Here is a 25,000-nt window from a genome sequence, read left to right as displayed (position 1 = left end):
CTAATAATTACACCCGGAGCGTTAGAGAAGCAACACTCTCAGTGTGTCACAGTGAAAAGGGTCCGGAGAAGTTAGCACCGCGCTAACGAGCAGAGCTCTACCGGATCACCGGTAAGAACTCTGTGCTGAACGGACATAGATAACCCGGTGAGAGGCGGTGAACTGGGACGATAAAGGACTGAAAGGCTGTTGATTGTTTGTTGAATGTGAGTTTATCCTGGTTCACACTCACTCACACATGTGGAGACAAGTTCATTATAAAGTTATGAATAGTAGTAGGTGATCAGGCTTTGAGCTGACATGGGCTTATGGGAAATGATGTTCAAAATTACTCCTAATTATAAAATACTTTGTGTTTAAATAAATAATAAAAAAATAACAATTAAATAAGATAATATACATATTACCTTTTATGTTAAGGCAGAAGCTGTGGCAGCAGCGGGCACTTGCTTATTTGCATTTAACACGAGACATTTAACATGAGACATTTAACACGAGACATTTAACACGAGACATGAGACATTTGACATGAGACATTTAACATGAGACATTTAACACGAGACATGCAACATTTAACATGAGACATTTAACATGAGACATTTAACATGAGACATTTAACATGAGACATTTAACACAAGACAAGTTAACATGAGACATTTAACATGAGACATTTAACACAAGACAAGTTAACATGAGACATTTAACATGAGACATTTAACACAAGACAAGTTAACATGAGACATTTAACACGAGACATGCAACATTTAACATGAGACATTTGACATGAGACATTTAACACGAGACATTTCACACGAGACACAAGACATTTTACATGAGACATTTAACACGAGACATTTAACACGAGACATGAGACATTTAACACGAGACATTTACCACGAGACATTTAACACGAGACCGAGACATTTAACATGAGATAATTAACACGAGACATGCAACATTTAACATGAGACATTTAACATGAGATAATTAACACGAGACATGCAACATTTAACATGAGACATTTAACATGAGACATTTAACATGAGATAATTAACACGAGACATGCAACATTTAACATGAGACATTTAACATGAGACATTTAACATGAGATAATTAACATGAGACATGACACATTTAACATGAGACATTTGACACGAGACATTTAACACGAGACATTTAACACGAGACATTTAACACGAGACATGAGACATTTTACATGAGACATTTGACATGAGACATTTAACACAAGACATTTAACACAAGACATGAGACATTTAACATGAGACATTTAACATTTAACATGAGACATTTAACACAAGACATTTAACACGAGACATTTAACACGAGGCATTTAACATGAGACATTTAACACGAGACATGAGACATTTGACATGAGACATTTAACGCAAGACATTTAACACGAGACATTTAACACGAGACATTTAACACGAGACAAGAGACATTTAACACGAGACATTTAACACGAGACAAGAGACATTTGACATGAGACATTTAACACGAGGCATTTAACACGAGACATTTAACACGAGACATTTAACACGAGACATTTAACACGAGACATGAGACATTTGACATGAGACATTTAACGCAAGACATTTAACACAAGACATGAGACATTTGACATGAGACATTTAACATTTAACACGAGACATTTAACACGAGTATTAAATGAAATCAGGATTAATTAATTTTGCAAAATCTATTTGTTCTAAGTTAAACTTATTTTGTAACAATGTGTATATTTTCTTTTATGTATTGTTTTTATACTTATACTTATATTTTTTTATAATTTAATACATATTTGAACAATAACTTGACACATAGACATTGTGTGTGTATATATATATATATATATATATATATATATATATATATGCATATACATAACTAAGTTTGTGTTGGTTTGTTATTTGTTGTCTGCCGCATCGGCTCAAATTGCCGTGAGCTGGAATGAGCTAGAAACATGAAACTTGGCTCAATAACTGGAAATGATGTGCAAGTGCTTCCCAAGAAAGTTTTTGAAAAACCCTTTTTTGACATCTCCTCCTAAACCAAAGGTCCGATTTCTACCAAATTTTCTGTGTATCATTGTTGGACTAAGTTTTTCAAAAGTTACATGAGGCCTTTTGATATCTAATTTCGTTTTCAAGATATTAACCAATGAATTTCAAAAGGGCGTGCCTCAACACATAAACAGACTTAAGTCAACAACCAGTTGGCCCATCATCTTGAAACTTCCATGATATGTCCACAAGAGTACCTGAAACATTCCCTGAAAGTTTCATTCAAATCGACCACTATGGGGAGCGACAAATGAAAAACAAATGGGAGTGGAATAACACAAATCAGACTATACATCAGAAATTGTTTGTCCAATCAATACAAAACTCAGTGGATATATTTCATAACAATGTTAAACCACGTGTGTAAAACTATTTTTAAATCACTCAAAAGGGGGCGCCATCAGTTCCAAACATGTGCATGGGTCTGGCACAAATTTATCCATAAGTCATTGACAGTTTGTCCAAAATCACCAAACTAACTGGATATTTTTAATTAATCTGTTGAAACATGTCCCCAAAATGCCAACAAATATGACTGGTGGGACATTGACTGTACAATTACTGAAAGGCTGCATACATTGTCATGATAAAACAAGCGTATGACTGGTCTCACCCCTCCGAATTAAACCAGCTGAAGTGACTTTGCTGACGTGCGGCTTTGATTATCACAAATCCTCCTCCATCCATCCATCCATCTTCAACCGCTTATCCGGGGTCGGGTCGTGGGGGCAACAGCTCCAGCAGGGGACCCCAAACTTCCCTTTCCCGGGCCACATAGCAAATCGTCCTGTTGAGCGAAAAAAGGCTTGGACCCGCAAACTGCCGCTTGCGACTGCAATCTTGTAATTGCTATCGCAGACTGTAAAGACTGGTAGATGGTCACTGATATCGTTGATTAATAATCCGCTTACTGTGTTGTTTTCAGCGTCATTGGTGAATATGTTATCAGATAGAGTGGCACAATGGGATGTAACTCTGCTGGGTCTAGTGATTTTCAGATTTAGGCTCATACTGTACATTGTATTGATAAATTCATCTGTAATTTTATGTTTATTAGGATTCAACAGGTCAATATTGTAATCTCCACATATGAAAACTGCTTTGTTACCTTTTTCTGAAAACTCCATCCAGTCCTTGAAGATGTCAGTGTTGGAGCCTGGTGCTCTATAGATACAGATAATGATGACATTTTTACTTTTTTCCTTGCAGATTTCAATTGTTATGCATTCAAGTAGGTTATCAACCACAGTTGTCATTCTATCCAATACCCTAAAGGTCAAAGCTCAAAACACTCTGAGGGCCAGAAATCCAATTGCAAGTCACTACGATTGGCCCGAGGTATTGCCATTGGACAAAGTCCACTCAGCATACCCGAGGCCCTGCAGTACGGTATGTGAAGTGGAGAAATCAAGTCCACTTCACATACCTTACTGCAGGGCCTCGGGTATGCCGAGTGGACAGAGGCCATATCTACAAAGTGCCTTGGGCAAGGAGGCTGAAAGCTACAGGGCTAGTTCCTGGAGGCCGAGGCACCAACTTAGTCAAAGTCCAGCTCCCCAACCATAAAGATGTTAACAATATAGCCTTTGTCCAATTGGCATACCGCCTGTCTAATGTAGACGTTATAGTGCTTTTTATCCAGAAAAATGCAGCTCCCCCGTTCCCTAGTACAGGGTTACAGGCCAGTCTTGCTAGGTCCAATATGGCGCCCATGTTGACGTATCGCTGCAACGGGCCGAAGCGTCCAATGCAGCGTCTATGTGTACATTTCTATGGGAGAATTCATGACTCGCTGGGCGCTCCTAGTATGCCCGTCCCTACTCTGCCTCTGTTTGGCTATACCCTTCCAGGTGTTCCAGGCGTCTAACATTAGCCTCGCTATAATACTAACCAGCTCAATGAACTAGAAAGGCCCGAATATTGGCAGTTTTATGAAAATTAATGGTGAATCAAAGTTAATTTAATGATGAAATAGCATACGAAAATTGTAAAAAACGTACTGTCGTTGGATGAATGAACTTCCGGGTCACTGAGTAAGACGGCGGCGTAAGTCTGGAGCTCTCCTTGCAAACTTTTTTTTCGCTGATTTAATGGGGATCCCAATGTAACAGAAACTTCAATACTTACATTGGGATTAATGAATAACTCTTCCAAACGAAGCTGTGACTCGATGGAGCCTGCATCGCCTTCTCCCACGTTAATTCAAGATGATAAGAAAGCCAAGTTCTCTATATTGGACTCGGACCACGCTGATATTGCGCAACCCCCGAGCCACACACAGACGCCGGCTGCAAAGTGTCTGTCCCTCTGGAGGATGTCTCTGTTACCTCTCATCTGATCAATATCTCCCGAGCTATTGCTGGCTTAAAGGACTCTCTGACTGAATCCGTCAAGATGTTTGTGCTACGGGAGTTGCTGTCACTGCAATCCAGACGGACATGAGCAGTTTAAAGACTACCGTCTCCAGAATGGAGAGTGAGTTTCACGGCCTGTCTAACTCGCTCACAGCGCTCTCCAAAAGAACCGATATCATACAGTCCGACCTACGTGCACAGTGTGAGGTCTCTCAACTAAACAAAGGGAAAATCCAAAACATAGAGGAACGGGTTGCTGAACAGGAGGATTATTCACGCAGATCCAATTTAAGATTAATCTTCCTACCTGAAGGAGAGGAAGGCAGTATTGGTTTCCTACAGCACAAACTCCCTACATGGCTCCGGGCGCTGTCGGCCAGCGGGGTTATGGAGATGGAGCGGGCCCATAGGATGTACACAAAATCCTCAGGTGACAACAAGCCTAGACCAGTTATATTCAGGCTACTTCGTTACACCGACAGGAAGGCCGTACTGGATGCTTACCGAGCGGCTGGCTCATCTATCGCCCATGGAAAAAATAAGCTGCTGCTGTTTGCTGATTATTCCCCATTTACCTCAAGACGCAGAGTGGCCTTTGCTCTTATCATGAAAGATCTACGAGGAAAAGGAGTACAGAACTTTCTCATGTATCCTGCCAAGTTGAAGGTCTCCCATAATAAAGAGACCCTCCTGTTGATTCTCCTGATGAAGCTCGGAAATTCATGGAGGGGTTATTCTGATCCCTCCCCCTTCAACCATCTTCCTCCACAAGATACTGTATGTATATACACGCTTTTTTTTTGTGCTGTAGGCTGCATTTGTTAGAGCCCAGTCTTCTGCATTGTGCTACCTCACCCCTTTACATCTGGCTTGTGGAATTTGAATGTATTGTATACTACTAGAAACACCTTCCGTTCTCTTTGATAGAATTGCGAAATGGTCTTGTATTTTTTTATACCTATATAAAGGGAATATATATTTTTTCTTTTTTTTCTGCATTGATGATTTTTGTTCTTAGTTTTGTTCTCATAAATTGGGATTGGATGTTTTGTTATAGTAAAATGTTTCTCTTAGACGCTATTTAAAAGGAAGAAAAATATGACAATGGGAAATATATCAGCAGAGGATGGAGGAAACAGGAAATAAGTGAAGGTGGGAAGTTGGGTTGGTAGGTGTGTCCAGGAATGGGCAATGAGAAGAGGGGAGAGGGGAATAGCTTAGTGTAGCAAAGCAAATTGCATTATTTGAACCACCTTCAATTAAGACAATCAAACTTAAGGTGCCCCATTTATAATCAAACAAGGCGAGCTCCGGCTGAGCATCCCAATCTTATGTCAGTTTACTCGAGGGATCCAAATATGATCCTATGTTATATGCTTCTGTTTTCTGTATTCTATTTTTTAAATTTACTTTATTATATTACCTTAGTTGTTTTTGCCTTTTGTATGTTTTCTTTTTTTCAGCCCATTCCCGTTGTTTTGGTGTCACTATTATTATTTCCTTCCTTTTTTTTCAAGAATCACGAAAGTATAGAATCCACTGAAGATCAAATATGTCCAAGTTAGTAATATCAAGCTTCAACTGTAATGGTTTAGCTGATAGGAAGAAAAGGGGACACTTTATTAGTTGGCTTACGGATAAAAGCTATGATATATTTTGTTTACAAGAGACTCACTCTACCCGACTGGATGAGATTAAATGGAAAACAGAGTGGGAGGGGTGGGGGGGGGTGTAACATATACTTTTCACATGGATGCTCAAATTCTAAAGGTGTAATGATAATGTATAAAAAGGAAGTAGATATTGTGGTCAAAGATACAATAATACATCAAGCAGGTAGATATATTATACAAGATATATTAGTGGATAGCCTCGAATTTGTATTAGTAAATCTGTACGCACTTAATTCTGACGATCCACTCTTCTTTCAAGATATATTCAACATGTTGCAAGAAAAAAAACTACATGATAAAAATGTGATAATGACAGGAGACTACAACACTGTTGTAGATCTGGATCGAAAAGGCATACAAACTAAGAATTACCATTCTAGAGCATATAATGCTATTTCTGGCATCATGACCTCACTCGATTTAATTGACATATGGAGATTGCAAAATCCAAAGCAAACAAGATATACATGGAGACGAGGAAATCAGGCTAGCAGAATAGATTATTTCTTAACATCATTTTCATTGACTCCAAAAACTAATAAAGTCGAGATTAAAGAGAGATTTAGGTCAGATCATCATCTTATAACCTTGAGCATTTGTACCACAACGTTTCATAGGGGTCCAGGATACTGGAAATTAAATCAGAAGCTATTGAATGATAAAGAGTTTATAGATACAACAAACAAATTCATAAAAGATTTCTTTGTAGTGAATAATGATACAGCAGATCTTTTGATTATATGGGATGCTTTTAAATGCACCTTAAGGGGACACTGCATTCAATACAGCTCCAGGAAAATTAAAAATCGTTTGGAGAAAGAAAAAACATTGATAGCTGAGATAGAAGATTTAACAGAACGGGTAGACAATAATACAAATGTGTCACAAGCTCTACTGGACAATCTTGAGCACAAGGAAAGAGAGTTAGAAAGACTATATGCAGAGAAAGCCAACGTATCATATTTGAGAAATAGAATAGAATGGATGGAAAATCGGGAGAGATCAACCAAATATTTTTTAAATCTCCAGTATAAAAACACTGTAAAGAAAAATGTTTTGAAGCTTGTAGTAGGAAATAAAATCATTGAAAAACCAAATGGAAATTTTTCTGGAACAACAATTATTTTTCAAAATTGTACTCCTTCCAGAGCCCAGCAGAGGATTTATTGCATCAAAATACTAGACCCAATTCTCAAGACGATAATACCGTAAAGTTAACAGAGAAAGAAAAAAAATCTTGTGAGGGACTTATTAAGCTGGAGGAATTACATCAAAGCTATTAACTCCTTTGAAAAAGGTAAAAGTCCAGGAGCCGATGGCATCCCTGTAGACTTTTATCAAACCTTCTATGAGTCTGTTAAAACACCTTTGCTGAACACCTTCAACTGGTCATATAGCAAAAAACAACTTACAGAAACTCAACAGGAAGGTTTAATCTCACTATTATTGAAACAAGATTCAGGTGGAAGGTATAAAGATCCCACGACTCTAAAGAATTGGAGACCAATCACACTACAATGTAACGATGCTAAAATATTAGCCAAATGTCTTGAAAATAGATTAAAACTAGTACTGCCCAATATTATTCATCCAGATCGGTGTGGCTTCTTACAGGGTCGATCTATCAGTGACAGTTTTAGACAAGTAATCGAAATAATTGAATATTATGACTCAACAAAAACCCTGCTTTAATTTTTTTTGCTGACTTTGAGAAAGCTTTCGATAAAGTACGTTTGGATTTTATTTATAAATGTTTAGAATATTTTAACTTTGGAGACTCTTTAATTAGTTGGATAAAAGTAATGTATAGTAATCCAAAGTGTAAAATAATAAACAATGTTTTTTTTTCTGAAACAATTAAGCAATATAGAGGATTGAAACACGGATGTCCGCTGTCTGCGTATCTATTTATTATAGCTATAGAAATCTTAGCCCAAAAAGTAAGAATGAATAACAACATAGAAGGTTTGAGAATAAATAGTTTGGAATCAAAAATCTCAATGTATGCGGACGATGTAAACTTTCAAATTCAACCAAATGTCGCATCTTTTACTGCATTAGTTAAAGAGTTGAATAACTTCTCAGTAATTTCCGGACTAAAACCTAACTATGATAAATGTACTGTGCTGTGAATTGGATCTCTGAAAGGTAGTAATCTGCCACTAAAATGGAACTTATCACAAAGGAAAACTTTGAAAGAAAGCTACATACAGGCGACAGAAAATTAAAAGTTTGGGGAATGACTAACTTAACTTTATATGGAAAAATAAGAGTGATAAATTCCTTAGTGATTCCTCAGTTTATCTATATCCTCATTTCATCACCTTCCCCAGGAGAGGAGCTGTTTAAAAAATATGAGCAAAATGTGTTCAACTTCATATGGGGTGGGAAGCCTGATAAAATGAAAAGAGCTTATCTGTATAATGATTACAAACACGGTGGACTTAAATTGTTAAACCTTAAGGCACTCAACTTTGCACTAAAAGCATCTCTTATACCAAAATGGATCTTAAATCCGCAGTGGTTTTCAGAAAAATGATTGAGGTCTGTTCATCTTCTGTTCCACAAAGAACTCTATCCTTACCTCCAGGTAACTGCTTTTCAGTTCACTATATTAAAGAGAAAGTCATTTCCATACTTATCAGGCTTTTTGGAAGAGGCCATAGTCAGTTGGTTTCAATACCAATATCATCAACCAGAGTTAAGTTATGAAATCCAGAGCCAAGTGTTGTGGTATAATAGAAATATTTTGATTAATGATCACCCTATCTTTATTGAATCAATGTTTGAAAAAGGAATATTATTTATAAATGACCTCTTGAATAGTGGGGGCGAAATCAAGTCTTATGATGAATTTAAAATAGTATACGGTAATGTTTGTGACCTTTTTACATTTAATCAACTCTGTGCAGCTATACCTCAGATCTGGAAAAGGAAGCTATTATTATGTACAAAACAAATGACATGTTGCCCCTACATTAAGGACACAACATGGATGAATAAGAGAAAAATAAACAAGAAAATATATCAGTTATACATGCAACTTAAACACATGTCTGCTGCACCAGTAGCTATCCAGTCAAAATGGGAAGATTTGTTAGACAAATGTATCCCATGGAGGAAAGTATATACATGTATTTACACAACTTCTTTTGATGTCTCCATTAGAAATTTACAACTAAAACTAATCTACAAATTCTTACCTACTAAGAGAATGCTAAAAAAATGGTGCATCCAACAATGTGACTTCTGTAGATTGAGTGAGGAGGAAGAGGAGTCAGACATTCAGTTATTTTGGTATTGTAAGGAAGTTGCATTATTTTGGATTAAAGTTGAAAAGTGGATCTCAGTCTACAAATCAAATTTCTATAGTTGTCCTTTATCTATAATGTTTGGTGATTTAAGGGATGATGAAAAAGGAAAAGACCTGAACAACATCATCATTATGATGGGGAAAGCATTTATATTTAAAGCTATAAAAAGACAGCAGTTAAACACTGAACGTTTCAAAATGTTTTTGAAGCATCAGTGGGTTCTTGAGAGGGATGTTAATAGAAATGAAGAACAGAATATCATTTTTGAGCGTGGGTGGGATACTTTGAGTCAGGGTGAGGATTGGAGTTAACCAAAATTAATTAATAAATAATGTCGATAAAAGGTCAACTAAAGGGATGTAAATATGTCCTTTTTTTGTTTGTAAAATAGAATAGATAACTGTGTAAGCGAATGTGTCTAAGTGGATATCTATATGTATGCGCGTGTGGATATAGACATATGTATATACCGTATGTGTGTGTGCATCTATATATGAGGTTGGATGTATGTATATAGACATGAATATGTATGTATATGAATATGAACTTATCTCTTGACACTGCACTATTACAACGGGTAGTACTTTTATTTATTATTTTTTCTTTTTATAATTTTTCTTTTGTTTTCTTTTTTTTTTTTATATACATATGTTGTTGTTGCTGTCTGTATGTCCCTTTTACAAGTATGTGTATGTATTCCTTTAACCTTAAATAAAAAATAAATAAAAAAAAGTTAATTTAATAATAAAATAGCATACGGAAATTGTAAAAAAAGTACTGCGTTGGTTCGTAGTGGCCAAACGGTGGTACTACAACGTCCATGTCTTTCACGTGATGCCATTGGACCAATTTTTTATAGTTTTTTTTCTACAAAATAACCTAGATATTTCTACTGATGGACAATACACAACAAGTCACCAGTAGTGACAAGCATTATTGTGTGATTAGTTGAAGAATCACACAAAATACCAGTTTTGTAGTGTTGTTTTGTGCACAATTTATTTGTGAGACTGGCAAGTTTCTGAGAAATAAAAAAGCAGCTGGCCATAAATAACAAATTATTTATATAACGGGCATCAATTTTTATTTTTTTTACATCTTGAACTTGTTATTCTTGAAGTCACTGAGAATTGAGAAATAAGAAACACTTTTTAGTAAAATGTGTTTATTTGCAAGTTTAGCATGAATAAATGTTACCGTTTGTCTTTGTGTTTACATTCTTTGATATAACTTTTTTAAATTTAATAAATTTCCATAATCTTATACACACTTTATTCTGCTGTCATGACATCATTTACCACACCGCCTTTATTAGTGCACAGCGGACTGGAGTAGATCCTGAAATTAGCACCGCTATGTACTGAATCCACAATCGTGAACTACTGAAAGATTCACTCCCATAGTGTTCTGCATACTGCCGACTAAATGAAGGATTAAGTTTGCAGACTGTAAACACTGAAGTATACTCAAGAAAGACGTATCACATGACTGACGGCCGGGCCGGTCTCAAGGCACCCCGCCAGCAGCTCCGTCACGTCTCCAAAACCGTACTTAAACAATAAATATTTGTGTTTCTACAGGACTCCAGGCTGAAGAAAATCACAACTCAACAGGTACATAAAAAAAGAGAAATAAAGAAATAAAGTCAAGTCTCAGTTTAATCTTTTCTTAAATTCACTTCCTTTACTGACGACTCTCTTGTTTCTGTTCAGAGTCTGATGATGTCAGGTTGGTGGGAGGAGACAGTCGCTGTGCAGGAACACTGGAGGTGAAACATCGGGGAGACTGGAGACCAGTGGAGGGCCGTTACTATGGCTGGACCCTGAAGGAAGCAGCTGCTGTCTGCAGAGACTTGGACTGTGGCTCTGCTGTTTCTGTAGAAGAGAGAGAGGAGTCCTCAGACAGATCTGTGTGGTGGATCAGGCCTGACTGTGTTCATTCTGGATCTGCTCTGAGGGAGTGTGCAACATCAGATTACTCTAACTCCATCCTGGATCTCACCTGCTCAGGTAAGCCCATCAGTGACATCATCTATGACATCATCTATGACAATAATGTTTCCAGTATGTTCCTTCCTCCGTCACAGTGACAGTCGGTGGTTTCCATTGGACTGAACTGTAAAGTTATCCAGGACAATGACATCCTAAAGTGTAGAGAAGTGTATGGAGAGCTGTTTTAACATTTAATAGCTCAGCTTGACTATCCAGAATTAACATTAGAGATATCTACAACTACATTCTGACTAGTCGTAATCACATTGTGACTAGTCAGAGTTCTTATTCCAGATATCTATAACCTCATTATGACTAGTCAGAATTAAATTTAGATATCTGAAACTGGAATTACGACTAGTCATAATTCAGTTGTGTATATCCGTAATGAGAAACCCCATACACATGAATGGTAAAAGTAGTTTGAATAATACTAGTCTAAATGTAATTACAGACGTATAGAATTAGAGTTATGACTAGTCTAAATGTAATTACAGATGTATATAATTAGAGTTATGACTAGTCTAAATGTAATTACAGACGTATATAATTAGAGTTATGACTAGTCTAAATGTAATTACAGATGTATATAATTAGAGTTATGACTAGTCTAAATGTAATTACAGACGTATATAATTAGAGTTATGACTAGTCTAAATGTAATTACAGACGTATATAATTAGAGTTATGACTAGTCTAAATGTAATTACAGACGTATAGAATTAGAGTTATGACTAGTCTAAATGTAATTACAGATGTATATAATTAGAGTTATGACTAGTCTAAACAGCGTTGCAGATATCTCTGATGAATCTCTTGTCTATCTATTAAATGTTTAAACAGTTTGCCATAGAAGTGGGCTTGTTTCTGAAAGCTTCAAACTCTCCACAGCCTGCTGAGCTTCACCTGACAGGACACACCTGTCTGTCTGGAGGCCTTTCCCATTTCACAGTTTCTACATCCTCCATTCCTTTCCTCGCCTCCTCTCCTCGCCTCCTCTCCTCGCGTCTTAGTCCCGCCCACCAGAGATGTGAGCTGAGGAGGCGAGGAAAAGACGCGAGGAGAGAGGAGTTGAGGCAACAGGCTTTTAACAAAATGAGCCCTCCTCTCCTCAGAGCCGTCATTTTAAAGCCTCATCAATTAAATATGACGTTTGGCCTCTTTGATACGTCACAGGTGTCTCTGTTCACATTTCTATTTCATCAACATGTGTGTTATTTTAACTCAATTCTATATTCACCCAGCAGCAGCTCATTTATATGAATGTTCCCTTTAAACCAGAAGGCTGGATTTATTCTATTACATCAGGGCTGTGTATTGGCAAGAATCTGTCCATACGATCCGTATCATGATACAGGGGTTACCATTCAGTATATCAACATATACTGTCTTTGTTTCATTTCATTTTAGGAAAACTGTCATAGTATAAAGAATTAACATGTATCACAGTCCCTGTAAATTAGCCCAATATGTACCTCATAATCTATCTAAAACTACTTTATTATTTACTAATGTTATTCTGAAATATCCTCTAAAGGTTCAAATAGGGCCCTGAGGCTTGAGAAGAGGCTGTGTGCTGCTAGATAATCGATGGCAGGGACCGCTCTGAACTCCTCCAGTTGGAATCACTGAATTGTTGTTTCATGACATCTTTTTATTGAGTGTCTGGTGTCTTTTATCTCTCTCTATTTCATCTTCTATCATCTCTCCAGACTCTGTCAGGCTGGTGAATGGGACTAGACTGTGCTCAGGCAGACTGGAGGTGAAGACTAACCACTCTAACCACTCTAACCAGTGGTGGTCCTCAGTGTGTGAAGATGACTTTGACCAGCAGGATGCAGAGGTGGTCTGTAGGGAGCTTGGCTGTGGGGCTCCTACAGTCCTCCAGGGGGCGCTCTATGGAGACGTGGAGGCTTCAATGTGGACCAAAGAGTTCCAGTGTGGAGGAACTGAGTCTGCTCTCCTGGACTGTAGAAGCTCAGGCTCAGATAGAAACACCTGCTCACCTGGCAAAGCTGTTGGACTCACCTGCTCAGGTAGAAGAGGAGCTGCAGCTCTGATCTGGTTCATTTCTGTTCTAATGAAACTCACTTTATTCTTTTACTGACGACTCTCTTGTTTCTGCTCAGAGTCTGATGATGTCAGGTTGGTGGGAGGAGACAGTCGCTGTGCAGGAACACTGGAGCTGAAACATCAGGGAGACTGGAGACCAGTGAGGGGCCGTTACTCTGGCTGGACCCTGAAGGAAGCAGCTGCTGCCTGCAGAGAGTTGGACTGTGGCTCTGCTGTTTCTGTAGAACAGAGAGAGGAGTCCTCAGACAGATCTGTGTGGTGGATCAGGCCTGACTGTGTTCAGTCTGGATCTGCTCTGAGGGAGTGTGCAACATCAAGTTCCTCTGACTACATCCTGAATCTCACCTGCTCAGGTAAGCCCATCAGTGACATCATCAGTGACATCATCTATGACATCATCTATGACAGTAATGTTTCCAGTATGTTCCTTCCTCCGTCACAGTGACAGTCGGTGGTTTCCATTGGACTGAACTGTAAAGTTATCCAGGACAATGACATCCTAAAGTGTAGAGAAGTGTATGGAGAGCTGTTTTAACATTTAATAGCTCAGCTTGACTATCCAGAATTAACATTAGAGATATCTACAACTACATTCTGACTAGTCGTAATCACATCGTGACTAGTCAGAATTCTTATTCCAGACATCTATAACCTCATTATGACTAGTCAGAATTAAATTTAGATATCTGAAACTGGAATTACGACTAGTCATAATTCAGTTGTGGATATCCGTAATGAGAAACCCCATACACATGAATGGTAAAAGAAGTTTGAATAATACTAGTCTAAATGTAATTACAGACGTATAGAATTAGAGTTATGACTAGTCTAAATGTAATTACAGATGTATAGAATTAGAGTTATGACTAGTCTAAATGTAATTACAGATGTATAGAATTAGAGTTATGACTAGTCTAAATGTAATTACAGACATATATAATTAGAGTTATGACTAGTCTAAATGTAATTACAGACGTATAGAATTAGAGTTATGACTAGTCTAAATGTAATTACAGATGTATAGAATTAGAGTTATGACTAGTCTAAATGTAATTACAGACGTATATAATTAGAGTTATGACTAGTCTAAATGTAATTACAGACGTATATAATTAGAGTTATGACTAGTCTAAATGTAATTACAGATGTATAGAATTAGAGTTATGACTAGTCTAAATGTAATTACAGATGTATAGAATTAGAGTTATGACTAGTCTAAATGTAATTACAGATGTATATAATTAGAGTTATGACTAGTCTAAATGTAATTACAGATGTATATAATTAGAGTTATGACTAGTCTAAATGTAATCACAGACGTATATAATTAGAGTTATGACTAGTCTAAATGTAATTACAGACGTATATAATTAGAGTTATGACTAGTCTAAACAGCGTTGCAGATATCTCTGATGAATCTCTTGTCTATCTATTAAATGTTTAAACAGTTTGCCATAGAAGTGGGCTTGTTTCTGAAAGCTTCAAACTCTCCACAGCCTGCTGAGCTTCACCTGACAGGACACACCTGTCTGTCTGGAGGCCTTTCCCATTTCACAGTTCCTACATCCTCCATTCCTTTCCTCGCCTCCTCTCCTCGCCTCCTCTCCTCGCGTCTTAGTCCCGCCCACCAGAGATGCGAGCTGAGGAGGCGAGGAAGAGACGCGAGGAGAGAGGAGTTGAGGCAACAGGCTTTTAACAAAATGAGCCCTCCTCTCCTCAGAGCCGTCATTTTAAAGCCTCATCAATTAAATATGACGTTTGGCCTCTTTGATACGTCACAGGTGTCTCTGTTCACATTTCTATTTCATCAACATGTGTGTTATTTTAACTCAATTCTATATTCACCCAGCAGCAGCTCATTTATATGAATGTTCCCTTTAAACCAGAAGGCTGGATTTATTCTATTACATCAGGGCTGTGTATTGGCAAGAATCTGTCCATACGATCCGTATCATGATACAGGGGTTACCATTCAGTATATCAACATATACTGTCTTTGTTTCATTTCATTTTAGGAAAACTGTCATAGTATAAAGAATTAACATGTATCACAGTCCCTGTAAATTAGCCCAATATGTACCTCATAATCTATCTAAAACTACTTTATTATTTACTAATGTTATTCTGAAATATCCTCTAAAGGTTCAAATAGGGCCCTGAGGCTTGAGAAGAGGCTGTGTGCTGCTAGATAATCGATGGCAGGGACCGCTCTGAACTCCTCCAGTTGGAATCACTGAATTGTTGTTTCATGACATCTTTTTATTGAGTGTCTGGTGTCTTTTATCTCTCTCTATTTCATCTTCTATCATCTCTCCAGACTCTGTCAGGCTGGTGAATGGGACTAGTCTGTGCTCAGGCAGACTGGAGGTGAAGACTAACCACTCTAACCACTCTAACCAGTGGTGGTCCTCAGTGTGTGAAGATGACTTTGACCAGCAGGATGCAGAGGTGGTCTGTAGGGAGCTTGGCTGTGGGGCTCCTACAGTCCTCCAGGGGGCGCTCTATGGAGACGTGGAGGCTTCAATGTGGACCAAAGAGTTCCAGTGTGGAGGAACTGAGTCTGCTCTCCTGGACTGTAGAAGCTCAGGCTCAGATAGAAACACCTGCTCACCTGGCAAAGCTGTTGGACTCACCTGCTCAGGTAGAAGAGGAGCTGCAGCTCTGATCTGGTTCATTTCTGTTCTAATGAAACTCACTTTATTCTTTTACTGACGACTCTCTTGTTTCTGCTCAGAGCCTGATGATGTCAGGTTGGTGGGAGGAGACAGTCGCTGTGCAGGAACACTGGAGGTGAAACAGGGAGACTGGAGACCAGTGGAGGGCCGTTACTCTGACTGGACCCTGAAGGAAGCAGCTGCTGCCTGCAGAGAGTTGGACTGTGGCTCTGCTGTTTCTGTAGAACAGAGAGAGGAGTCCTCAGAGAGATCTGTGTGGAGGATCAGGCCTGACTGTGTTCATTCTGGATCTGCTCTGAGGGAGTGTGCAATATCACGTTCCTCTAACTTCATCCTGAATCTCACCTGCTCAGGTAAGCCCATCAGTGACATCATCTATGACATCATCTATGACATCATCTATGACAGTAATGTTTCCAGTATGTTCCTTCCTCCGTCACAGTGACAGTCGGTGGTTTCCATTGGACTGAACTGTAAAGTTATCCAGGACAATGACATCCTAAAGTGTAGAGAAGTGTATGGAGAGCTGTTTTAACATTTAATAGCTCAGCTTGACTATCCAGAATTAACATTAGAGATATCTACAACTACATTCTGACTAGTCGTAATCACATTGTGACTAGTCAGAATTAAATTGTAGATATCTGAAACTGGAATTATGACTAGTCATAATTCAGTTGTGGATATCCGTAATGAGAAACCCCATACACATGAATGGTAAAAGTAGTTTGAATAATACTAGGCTAAATGTAATTACAAATGTATATAATTAGAGTTATGACTAGTCTAAATGTAATTACAGATGTATATAATTATAGTTATGACTAGTCTAAATGTAATTACAGATGTATATAATTATAGTTATGACTAGTCTAAATGTAATTACAGATGTATAGAATTATAGTTATGACTAGTCTAAATGTAATTACAGACGTATAGAATTAGAGTTATGACTAGTCTAAATGTAATTACAGACGTATATAATTAGAGTTATGACTAGTCTAAATGTAATTACAGACGTATATAATTAGAGTTATGACTAGTCTAAATGTAATTACAGACGTATAGAATTAGAGTTATGACTAGTCTAAATGTAATTACAGACGTATATAATTAGAGTTATGACTAGTCTAAATGTAATTACAGACGTATAGAATTAGAGTTATGACTAGTCTAAATGTAATTACAGACGTATATAATTAGAGTTATGACTAGTCTAAATGTAATTACAGATGTATATAATTAGAGTTATGACTAGTCTAAATGTAATTACAGACGTATATAATTAGAGTTATGACTAGTCTAAACAGCGTTGCAGATATCTCTGATGAATCTCTTGTCTATCTATTAAATGTTTAAACAGTTTGCCATAGAAGTGGGCTTGTTTCTGAAAGCTTCAAACTCTCCACAGCCTGCTGAGCTTCACCTGACAGGACACACCTGTCTGTCTGGAGGCCTTTCCCATTTCACAGTTTCTACATCCTCCATTCCTTTCCTCGCCTCCTCTCCTCGCCTCCTCTCCTCGCATCTTAGTCCCGCCCACCAGAGATGCGAGCTGAGGAGGCGAGGAAGAGACGCGAGGAGAGAGGAGTTGAGGCAACAGGCTTTTAACAAAATGAGCCCTCCTCTCCTCAGAGCCGTCATTTTAAAGCCTCATCAATTAAATATGACGTTTGGCCTCTTTGATACGTCACAGGTGTCTCTGTTCACATTTCTATTTCATCAACATGTGTGTTATTTTAACTCAATTCTATATTCACCCAGCAGCAGCTCATTTATATGAATGTTCCCTTTAAACCAGAAGGCTGGATTTATTCTATTACATCAGGGCTGTGTATTGGCAAGAATCTGTCCATACGATCCGTATCATGATACAGGGGTTACCATTCAGTATATCAACATATACTGTCTTTGTTTCATTTCATTTTAGGAAAACTGTCATAGTATAAAGAATTAACATGTATCACAGTCCCTGTAAATTAGCCCAATATGTACCTCATAATCTATCTAAAACTACTTTATTATTTACTAATGTTATTCTGAAATATCCTCTAAAGGTTCAAATAGGGCCCTGAGGCTTGAGAAGAGGCTGTGTGCTGCTAGATAATCGATGGCAGGGACCGCTCTGAACTCCTCCAGTTGGAATCACTGAATTGTTGTTTCATGACATCTTTTTATTGAGTGTCTGGTGTCTTTTATCTCTCTCTATTTCATCTTCTATCATCTCTCCAGACTCTGTCAGGCTGGTGAATGGGACTAGACTGTGCTCAGGCAGACTGGAGGTGAAGACTAACCACTCTAACCAGTGGTGGTCCTCAGTGTGTGAAGATGACTTTGACCAGCAGGATGCAGAGGTGGTCTGTAGGCAGCTTGGCTGTGGGGCTCCTTCAGTCCTCCAGGGGGCGCTCTATGGAGACGTGGAGGCTTCAATGTGGACCAAAGAGTTCCAGTGTGGAGGAACTGAGTCTGCTCTCCTGGACTGTAGAAGCTCAGGCTCAGATAGAAACACCTGCTCACCTGGCAAAGCTGTTGGACTCACCTGCTCAGGTAGAAGAGGAGCTGCAGCTCTGATCTGGTTCATTTCTGTTCTAATGAAACTCACTTTATTCTTTTACTGACGACTCTCTTGTTTCTGCTCAGAGCCTGATGATGTCAGGTTGGTGGGAGGAGACAGTCGCTGTGCAGGAACACTGGAGCTGAAACATCAGGGAGACTGGAGACCAGTGGAGGGCCGTTACTCTGGCTGGACCCTGAAGGCAGCAGCTGCTGCCTGCAGAGACTTGGACTGTGGCTCTGCTGTTTCTGTAGAACTGAGAGAGGAGTCCTCAGAGAGATCTGTGTGGTGGATCAGGCCTGACTGTGTTCAGTCTGGATCTGCTCTGAGGGAGTGTGCAACATCACGTTCCTCTAGCTCCATCCTGAATCTCACCTGCTCAGGTAAGCCCATCAGTGACATCATCTATGACATCATCTATGACAGTAATGTCTCCAGTATGTTCCTTCCTCCGTCACAGTGACAGTCGGTGGTTTCCATTGGACTGAACTGTAAAGTTATCCAGGACAATGACATCCTAAAGTGTAGAGAAGTGTATGGAGAGCTGTTTTAACATTTAATAGCTCAGCTTGACTATCCAGAATTAACATTAGAGATATCTACAACTACATTCTGACTAGTCGTAATCACATTGTGACTAGTCAGAGTTCTTATTCCAGATATCTATAACCTCATTGTGACTAGTCAGAATTCAGTTGTGGATATCCGTAATGAGGAACCCCATACGCCGAGAAGACTTAAGCAAAGTACACACAGATTTATCGTCCCTCATAGCTCCTTCGGCGAGCCTCCTCGCTCCTCCTGATGCATTCTAGGAATTGGGATTTCCTTCAAGATGGAGCGCTGAGATCGATTTCTGGATCACAAGCCGGAGGATCGAGGAGACGAGGAGACGAGGAGACGAGGAGACGAGGAGACGAGGAGACACAAGATCAGGTCTATGTAGTTGAACGGAGGGTCAACAAAACACAGAAAAACGTTTAAACGGAAACGGCGGTGCATTGAACACTCTGTTGTGCTACGCTAATGCACTGCCTTTATAATACGGCGGGGTTCGTGCACGTCGCGGCTGATTGGGTAACACCTCTGACACACCCACCAAATGAGAGGAAACGCACCTCAAAGCCTGTTGTGCATCATTTCCAGGAAACACGCCGTTCAACCCGGAAACCGTAGCAAACCAGTGCACGCTGTTTTCAGACTGAACGTGCTCCGGCTCTCAGCCAATCATCTCTCTGTGTTTACAGACCTGCTGCTTCAGCCCAACATCTCTGGGTCCTCCTCCGTGGACCGGGTCTCCGAGGCCCAGCAGCAGCGGTTTCACGTGCTCAGGGGCTCCACCTTCACCATCAGCTGCTCCGTCCAGCCACAGTACCCAGGAGGCTCCTTCCAGCTCACCTTCACCTCCTCCACCTCAGCACTCAACTACACCCAGCCAGCTGCCAATCACTCCGCCCACTTCCTGTTTCCTGCTGCAGAGCCCGCCCACCAAGGAAGCTACAGATGTGTTTATCACGTCTATGTTTTTTCTCACGACTTCTTCTCTGAGAGCCGTCTGATCTCTCTCACCGTCGCAGGTAAGCTGACTGTTTACATGCAGGTTTGGAAAATGTGAAATGATCAGCTGACAACAGAGAAGCTTTCATTCTGTAATCAAGGATCGGGCTTATTTTAATAATTAAGGACTTTGATTATTTCATAAGAACTTTACTTAATTTTCTTATTACATAAAAATGTTGCAAATGTTTGTACTTCATGAATTTACGTAATTTTGTTATTAAGAGTTTTGTTTATTTATAATTAAAGATTTTACTTAATTTTGTAATTAAGGACTTTCTTTAATTTCATAATAATTTTCCTTATCTTTGTATTTAAGAAGTTTGATGAATTTTGTCGGAGCCTTCAGAGATCATAGAGATTAAAACATGAATAAAAGTTAGAGGTTTATTCTACGTGGAGATGACGTCACTTTAGGACGTCTGCTCACAACCGATTACAGACAGAGATGTAGTACTAGTAGTACTTCATCTAAGTAGTACTTCATCTAAGTAGTACTAGTAGTACTTCATCTAAGTAGTACTTTATCTAAGTAGTACTAGTAGTACTTCATCTAAGTAGTACTTCATCTAAGTAGTACTAGTAGTACTTCATCTAAGTAGTACTTCATCTAAGTAGTACTAGTAGTACTTCATCTAAGTAGTACTAGTAGTACTTCATTTAAGTAGTACTAGTAGTACTTCATCAAAGTAGTACTTCATCTAAGTAGTACTAGTAGTACTTCATCTAAGTAGTACTTTATCTAAGTAGTACTAGTAGTACTTCATCTAAGTAGTACTTCATCTAAGTAGTACTAGTAGTACTTCATCTAAGTAGTACTTCATCTAAGTAGTACTAGTAGTACTTCATCTAAGTAGTACTAGTAGTACTTCATTTAAGTAGTACTAGTAGTACTTCATCAAAGTAGTACTTCATCTAAGTAGTACTAGTAGTACTTCATCTAAGTAGTACTAGTAGTACTTCATCAAAGTAGTACTAGTAGTACTTCATCTAAGTAGTACTAGTAGTACTTCATCAAAGTGCTTTAAGGGTTATGACATTGTGACGGAGTAGCCGTCACTGACTGTGGGCAGCGCACACACATCACCTCAGGCCACACACACCAACATTTCTGCGCTCCCTTCCTGATTCACTTCGTAGTTAAAACGCATCGCGACATCTCCCTCTCCCCTGAGCTGTTTGTCAGTAGTGCGACCAAAGCTGCACGCTTGATTGTTCTGCTGTTTCCTACACGCATATATTCACACAGACATGATTCTCACTCAGCAGCTGCTGAAACGCTGCGTGTCCATCCTGTCCATCCTGTCATGTCCCATTCACGGGATTGACGAGCAAACAGGGCCGTAACAAAGCCCGTTATAAAGGGTGCCCTCGCGCGTTTTGAGATCATGTGATCAGTTTAAATATGTTTATTATTTGGAATTGTGATTTTGTTGCAAATGAACTTGTTTTGGTTGAGGGGGGGGATGTTTAGACAGAGGTATATCATTTATATGTAAAATATGCCTAGGTTAAAGGGGCTATAAATATCTTCTATGATGAAAAATAATGTTAATTGTTATTTTTCTGTGTAAGGAATACGCCCGGGGGAGGGGCTATTGGTTTAAAAGGGGGTCATCTTGGCCAGCTGAGCTGAGTCTGATCTTGAAGTGTTGACAGAGAAGGTCACACTCAGGAAGGTAAAATATAGATTGTATTTTTGGATTGTTTTTGCCTGTTCTGAAAGAAATCATGGAGTTATTGAGGAACTCGATTTTCAGTACTATTTGATGTTTTGTACATAGCTTATTTTCTATTTTTCACTTTTTGTAAATAGTAAGCAATGATTGCACTTTGGGAGGCCGGCATAATAAAAAGGGATTAATACAACGTTTTCCGACTATGCCAGTGTTTTTCATGTTGCACAGAGTTTTGACATAGAACCCCGCGACAGACATGTTCAGTCATAATAAGTCCGTGCATGTTGTTGTTTGTGGAATGACACTGTGACTACTGTCATTGTGTTCCACATGTCATATAGTAACCACACTTGTACAAAGTGGATGAATGTCAACAGCAAACAGTCGACTGGAGGACGGAGCATGTTTGGTTGTAAACATATAAAAGTCTCACTAAAGTCACGTCAGTTGTATTTCTACAGATTAATCTCAGAGGACTTTCTAATCTGTCCAACAAAGAACAGTCTCCGTCCTCAGAGCCTGGATTCACATAAAGAGGATTGAAGAAGTGCTTTTAGATTTCAGGTCACTACAGTTTGTGTTTAATGGGAGCTGTTGGACTCATGATGTCATGTGATGTGATGTGATGACTGTCCATGTGTTTAATCAGATCTAAGGCCTTTCATCATCAGAGCCATCGTCCTGCCGCTGATTCTGCTGTTGGCGAACATTGGCCTTTACTTCTACTATAAGGTACTGACACACGTCTGTTGTTCAGACTGCTGACTGACATGAAGCTCTCAGTCTGTGTTTATTGAAGTGAAGAGAGAGGAGTGATGCAGGAAGTCACATCTGTGTGCTGTCATGTGTCTCCAGGGCAAGAGGGGGCAGAGGCCGAGCAGACGGGAGAAGGCTGAGCCGGATTATTATAACCTGGGTGTTCCTGCAGCTGAAGAGGAAGGAGCTCAGGGAGCAGAGTAGCACCTCCAAGGAGCTCATCTCACATCCAGATGGATTTATAACACACAACCCAGCAGCAGCTCATTTTAGACGCATGTTCCCTTTAAACAAGAAGGCTGCTTCTATTCTATTACATCATATACTATATCTGTTTCACTCTCAACATGAAAACCAACAATGTGTTAGTCTCTTCTCTGTAGATCTGGAGCACATCCAGGGTTGGTGAAGCACATCTGCTGCCACGTTGACAATCTGTTGGTGTTTGTGATTCAACAATATCTATAATGAATGAATCAAAGTCATGTAGCCAGCAAACACAGTAGAGGATTAAAAACCAGAGGCTGTTTTCACACCAGTTTCATCTGGTTAGTGACACATGAACTTTATGAGCTCACTTTAGCGCTCCCTTGTGGTTCACATGGCTCATTTATTGTTGTGAGCAGGACCACATTTAGCTAAAAAAATAACCATAATAATACAAATGGGAGCAAAAATAAAACAGTATTAACAGCTCATAGTGTGATGAAGGAATTTTAGTATTTCATTAGAATTTTGCTTAATTTTGTACATAAGAAAAATTTATAATTGAGGATTTTACTTTTACTACTTTTTACTAAATTTTCATAATTAAATCATTTACTTATTTTTAAGAATTTTACTTAATTTTGTAATTAAGGAGTTTGAAAATATTCATAATTAAGTAATTTACTTATTTTTTAAGAATTTTACTTAATTTTGTAATTAAGGATTTTGCAAATTTTCATAATTAAGTAATTTACTTTTTTTTTAAGAATTTCCTAATTATGTAATTAAGGAATTTTCTTATCACATAAGAATTTTACTTAATTTTATTTCAGTAGAATTTCGCAAATTTTTGTACATAAGGAGTTTACTTAATTTTGCACTTAAAGAATGTGCTTCATTTCTATGAATTTTACTTATTTTTGTATTTAAGGAATTTTTAAGAATTTTTTACTTTTGGAATTTTCTTAATGTTGTACTTAACAAATTTACACAAATTTATAATTGAGGATTTTACTTTTACTACTTTTTTTCTAATGAAGGATTTTGCTCATTTCATAAGAATTTCACTTAATGTCGTAATAAAGGATTTTACAAATCATTCATGGTTAAGTACATATTTTTTTAAGAATTGTACTTAATTTTCTGATTAAGGAATTTTTCATTTCATAAAAATTGTACTTAATTTTATTTCAGTAGAATTTGATTAATTTTGTAGTTAAGGAACTTGCTTTTTATAATTGAGGAATGTTCTTTATTCAAAAGAATTTTTTATTAATTTTGTACATAAGGAGTTTACTTAATTTTGCACTTAAAGAATTTACTTAATTTCTATGGATTTTACTTACTTTTGTATTCAATGAATTTACTTAATTTTGTACTTTGTGAATTTACTTATTTCATAAAAGTTTTCTTAATGTGTCCTTGTTGCAGGTCATATCCCTCTAAAGGCCAAATGTCAACCATTGTTTAACATTCTCTTAATTTGAGAGCACAGTTTATTAATACATATGCATGAATTAGATTTCTTTCCTCCACATGCCAGGTTACATAGATTTTAGGCCGTTTAAAGTGCTTTTATTTTGTTAAATAAATTAGATTACCATCTTTTAAAAGTTGAAAAACTCTGCAAGTTGATTTTCATAGAAATAAAGTGGAAGGAAGTAGATGTAAAAACTGATGGATGATGTAGTTAAAAGGGTTAAAATGACCTTTATGGGTCTCTGGTCCCGTTTCATCATCTTTTAAGAAAGGATATAAAACATATCTGTCTCTGTGTAAATGAAACCTGCGATGCCATTTGGATGTTAAATGATGATTCTGTGTTTATTACCTGTTTTCTTTGTGTCTCTCAATAAAAGAATAGTTATTTTTACAGCTTGTCCAGTGACGTCTGTTCAAACTCAACCTGTTTATTAGACGTGGACGCGGCGTTGCCTGCTGTCCAAACTGCAGATTACAAGACAAACAAACTGAGTCCTGAGAGAAGAAACGGACGCATATATACATATATATATACATATATATATATATGTATATATGTATGTATATATGTATATATATATATATGCATATTTATATTTCA

General features: G+C 38.1%; 1 protein-coding gene and 1 long non-coding RNA gene across 2 annotated transcripts in view; one reads left to right on the top strand and one right to left on the bottom strand.

Annotated features, from left to right (window-relative positions):
- Nucleotides 1–23,525, top strand: part of LOC119504238 (scavenger receptor cysteine-rich type 1 protein M130-like) — a 28,985-nt gene extending 5,460 nt beyond the window's left edge. Inside the window, exons 2-10 of the mRNA XM_037796271.1 lie at nt 11,006–11,038; nt 13,546–13,842; nt 15,807–16,130; nt 16,224–16,517; nt 18,397–18,711; nt 18,805–19,101; nt 19,966–20,295; nt 22,604–22,686; nt 22,810–23,525. Coding sequence (XP_037652199.1) covers nt 11,006–11,038; nt 13,546–13,842; nt 15,807–16,130; nt 16,224–16,517; nt 18,397–18,711; nt 18,805–19,101; nt 19,966–20,295; nt 22,604–22,686; nt 22,810–22,914 — 2,078 coding nt within the window. The 3' untranslated portion in view covers nt 22,915–23,525. The remainder of the gene's footprint in view (nt 1–11,005; nt 11,039–13,545; nt 13,843–15,806; nt 16,131–16,223; nt 16,518–18,396; nt 18,712–18,804; nt 19,102–19,965; nt 20,296–22,603; nt 22,687–22,809) is intronic.
- Nucleotides 18,839–20,033, bottom strand: LOC119504257. The gene is made up of 3 exons (XR_005210532.1): nt 19,968–20,033; nt 19,094–19,235; nt 18,839–18,966 (listed from the first exon to the last, which is right to left on the bottom strand). It is a non-coding gene; the product is annotated as an uncharacterized LOC119504257 (long non-coding RNA).
- Nucleotides 23,526–25,000: the final 1,475 nt, after the last annotated feature.

The sequence above is a fragment of the Sebastes umbrosus genome, chromosome 16 (assembly GCF_015220745.1).
Source record: "Sebastes umbrosus isolate fSebUmb1 chromosome 16, fSebUmb1.pri, whole genome shotgun sequence".
Classification (NCBI taxonomy): Eukaryota; Metazoa; Chordata; class Actinopteri; order Perciformes; family Sebastidae; genus Sebastes; species Sebastes umbrosus.
The sequence above is the reverse complement of the archived record's forward strand: the minus strand, read 5'-3'. Positions and strand labels throughout refer to the sequence as shown.